The 3,697-nt window shown below is 38.3% G+C and overlaps 1 protein-coding gene across 1 annotated transcript in view; it reads right to left on the bottom strand.

Moving 5' to 3' along the window:
- LOC114028624 (potassium channel subfamily K member 16-like) overlaps window positions 1–365 on the bottom strand; it is a 37,548-nt gene extending 37,183 nt beyond the window's left edge. Inside the window, exon 1 of the mRNA XM_027842886.1 lies at window positions 92–365. Within this exon, the coding sequence (XP_027698687.1) occupies window positions 92–286 (195 nt within the window). The 5' untranslated portion in view covers window positions 287–365. The remainder of the gene's footprint in view (window positions 1–91) is intronic.
- Window positions 366–3,697: the final 3,332 nt, after the last annotated feature.

Genomic DNA, 3,697 nt, shown 5'->3' on the forward strand with positions numbered 1-3,697 from the left:
TACTACTACTACTACTACTACTACTACTACTACTACTACTACTACTACTACCTCTCTCAGCATGGGTTGCAGATTCATTGCTCCCTCTTACCTCCACAAATTGCTCAACGTCTTCTGGAGTTAGATCACCAAGTTTTCTCAGGAAAGCAGCTTTCATTTCATATACTGATGTTTTCAGTTCTCTCTCAAAGTCAGTCTCCAGGGCTTGGAATATCAGAGATCCCAATATTAGGTAGATAAAATAACTAGCCAGCAGTAGACTGATCTGGATTTTAGAGTCACCCATGGCTTTCTGCAGAGCTGATTCCAGTGGGAATTGGGGACAGAGAGACTCGAAGCTCTTTAATGTAAAACTGCTTCCTTCCCCAACCCCTTAAAAAAAACAAAACCAAACCAAAAAAAAAAAAGGCCCCAGAGGAAAGGCCTTCTTAGACACAGAGTCTAATTTTTTTTTGTTTTCAAGTATAACTTTAAACAAATATACAAAAGAGGTTACTTTCATAATATTAACGGAAAAGGAAAACTGAACTCTTCCTGACCAGGGACTTCCTTCACTCTGTGAAATATTGAATTTCTCAGTTCCCCTGGCAAGTCAGTCAGGGTTAAAGTTGGGGAGGGAACTTGGCACCAGGCCATAAACTAGTTCATATAAACTAGCTGCATAGACTTGCTAGAGGCTAGAGGACACAAATATAATGGTTGTTCTTGGGGGCACTTTCCATGTTGATTTCATAAAAGAGACAAACCTATTATTTTGTTTTTAGGCTTGAACGAGTTCATTGAGGCCAGCTAACCAGGGGCCTAATTTGTGACTCTCGCTTCTATAAAATTTTACCTTGATGGAGGGGCGGGATTTGAGAAAAGGCTTGGTGACCAGTAAGATAAAAATGGAACTATTGTCGCTGAGACTGAATTTGACAATAAAGTAGAGAGATAGCTTTTTAGCTCTACAGCTAGAAAATTCATGGGGTGGGGGTGTGCCCCAATTGCTTCTCCATTAATATGAGATTAATCTCCTTTGTATACTCATTTAAAATTAAACTTGTAAACAAGAACTTATTTAGACTGTGTCTAGAAAGGCCTCTTCTCTTGGGCCTTGTTATTTTTTAGGGGACGGGAGGAACAAGTTTACATGAAAGTGACTTCAGAGTCTCTGCCTGGTTCCCACAGTTGTGGGCTCTAAAGGAAGCCATAGGCAGTGAACACCCAGTGGCTTAAAAATCTGGGTTTTAAGTACTAATCCAAATACAGCCTCAAGGATCTGTTGAGCCAATCGAAGTCCTAAGAGGCCAGGTCAATTCTCTCTTCACCTTTTCTGCTTTGCTCTGCTATCACGAATACCCTAAAGGCTAGATCTTCTAGATCCCTGAACGCTGTGTGGAGGGTACCTACCCTACCCAGGAGTCCTGCCCTGCTGAGATCCTCTGATGCACACATGACCCTAACTAGGCCAGACTCTTCAAGTACTCCAAAACATCTCACAGTTTCACCCTAGTGCAGTTTAATATCCTGAAGGTATTCTTGATATACTGCACTGTAACCTAGTGATACACTAAATGATAATTTTAAAAAGCAACACCCTTTTTGTTTACTGTTGGAAGCTTGCCAACCCTATATATGTGATATGGTTTGATGTTGTAATATGTTAAAAACTATCTTTGAAAATGTGGAAGACTCAGATTTGGTAATTTTTGCTAAACTGCTGTTTCTTTCTTTCTTATTGATTCCTTGTTATGAGGGATAGCCAATTGGGTAAGAGAGGGGGAATATATATTATTTGGAAATAAAGTGGATTAAAAAAAGATATCAAAAATTAAATATTTAGAAAAAAATACAAGACACTAATGTAGTCTAGGATTACATTAGGTTTTTTTTTTAATCTGCCATGTTACATTGTCATTAAGTTTGCAATCTTCAGTTCTCCTTCTACCCCCATATTGTATTCGTGAAATTCTTTTCAAACCCAAGTGTAGATTTTCACATTTATTCCTATTCAGATTTAATCCTATTAAATTCAACTCAATGGTCTAGCTCATAGAGAACTTTTTGGATCTTTATTCTGTCACGTGGTATATTAACTATCTCAGCTTTGTTATATTCAAATCAGGTAAGTGTGATATTTCTACTCTAGTCTAAAATAATGGTAAAAATGTTATATCATGAAGGACTTGGGACAGATTCCTGGGATACACTCAAGACCATCCTCCAAGTTGACATTGAACAAGGAAAAACTGCTCTTTGGGGCTGGCCATTCACTCAGTTCTGAATCTGTCATTTAGCTCAAATTTCTCTAGCTTTTCCACAAGAATGGCAGGAAAGACTTTGCTGGTACTTTGTGAAAGTCTAGATAAACTCAAACTACAGGATTCCTCTACTCCAGTAATCCTTTCAGAAAAGGAGTTAAGCTTAGACTGAAATGACAGTGTTCTTGATGAAGCCTTGGTTGGCTCCTTGTAATCAGTGCTTCCTTTTCTAGATGTTCCTGAACCACCCCTTTAATATATCCTGAAATTCTTCTAGGAATTGAAGCCAAGCTCACTGGACTATAGTTCTCATATTCTGTTCTCTTACCTTTTAAAAAATCAGATCGACATTTTCCCTTCTGTCCTCTAGTGGCACCACCTCTCATCAAGGACTGCTAAGTACTTCCCTTTATCCCTATACCTTTTGGGTCTCCACCTCCCACTGGCCGTATTTCATCTGTGCTTTGCAGTCCAAAGATTATATTCTTTGACAGAAAACAAGAGTTGAGTAGTTCTGTCTTCTCTCTATCATGCATGATCAGTATCCTGATACTGGAGAGCAGTTATAACCCATCTTTGTTGACTATCATCCCTAGCCTCCACCACACACACACACATCCAACCCACCACACACACATCCAACCCACCACACACACACATACCCACTCTACCTTAAGAATCCTGTTTTATTATACTTAACATTCCTCGCCAGCCTCAGCTCATCCTAAACTTTAGCCTTGCTGACATTATTCTTATAGGATCATGGAACATGTTTGTTATTTATCCCACCTTCCCTTGCTTCCAATTTCTGAACATGCCTTGTTCAATGAGTTTCTTTTGCATCCACACTATAACCTTTAACCACCTCCCCTTTTCCACATCAATGGAATCGTGTTTTTTTTCCCCAAAAAAATATAATACAAACATTTAGTTACAAATTGAGTAATTTGCTAACTAAACTTCAATTATTACTCATCACTACTTAACCCAGTTGTGGTTTTCTTTATTTTGTTTGAAGAAGAAACATTTAAGTTTTTTACTTTGTGTGTTCCAGATGTTGAAAAAATCCCATGTCCTGGCATCTCGTAACTTTCGGGTCTTGGATTTCAACACTTCAAGGCTATATTGCTGATTTCGTCAGGAGTTTTGATATCAAAAGACCTTATAGACATCAAAAGTTTTCATGTTAATTTTATTACTTTTATTCAGTCTTTGATCTGTTCCACTTACTCCCTCCTCCAAGCAAAGGATATATCCATACCCTTTAAGGGCCTTCCTGTGTAGGGAAGTTATAATGGGAAAGAAGGCAGAATTTTCTAACCCTAAGTTGTTAGCCATTGGAGGCAGAGATTCTAACCTTAGTGAGCAGAAAATTAAAAGGTTAAAAAATAGAATTGAAGTCTTTAGGACCTATATGGCTATGCTGTGTTTTGTAAGCTTGGTTCCTGGGACAA

Source organism: Vombatus ursinus, unplaced genomic scaffold, assembly GCF_900497805.2.
Source record: "Vombatus ursinus unplaced genomic scaffold, bare-nosed wombat genome assembly UNPS02014893.1, whole genome shotgun sequence".
In the NCBI taxonomy this organism is placed as follows: Eukaryota; Metazoa; Chordata; class Mammalia; order Diprotodontia; family Vombatidae; genus Vombatus; species Vombatus ursinus.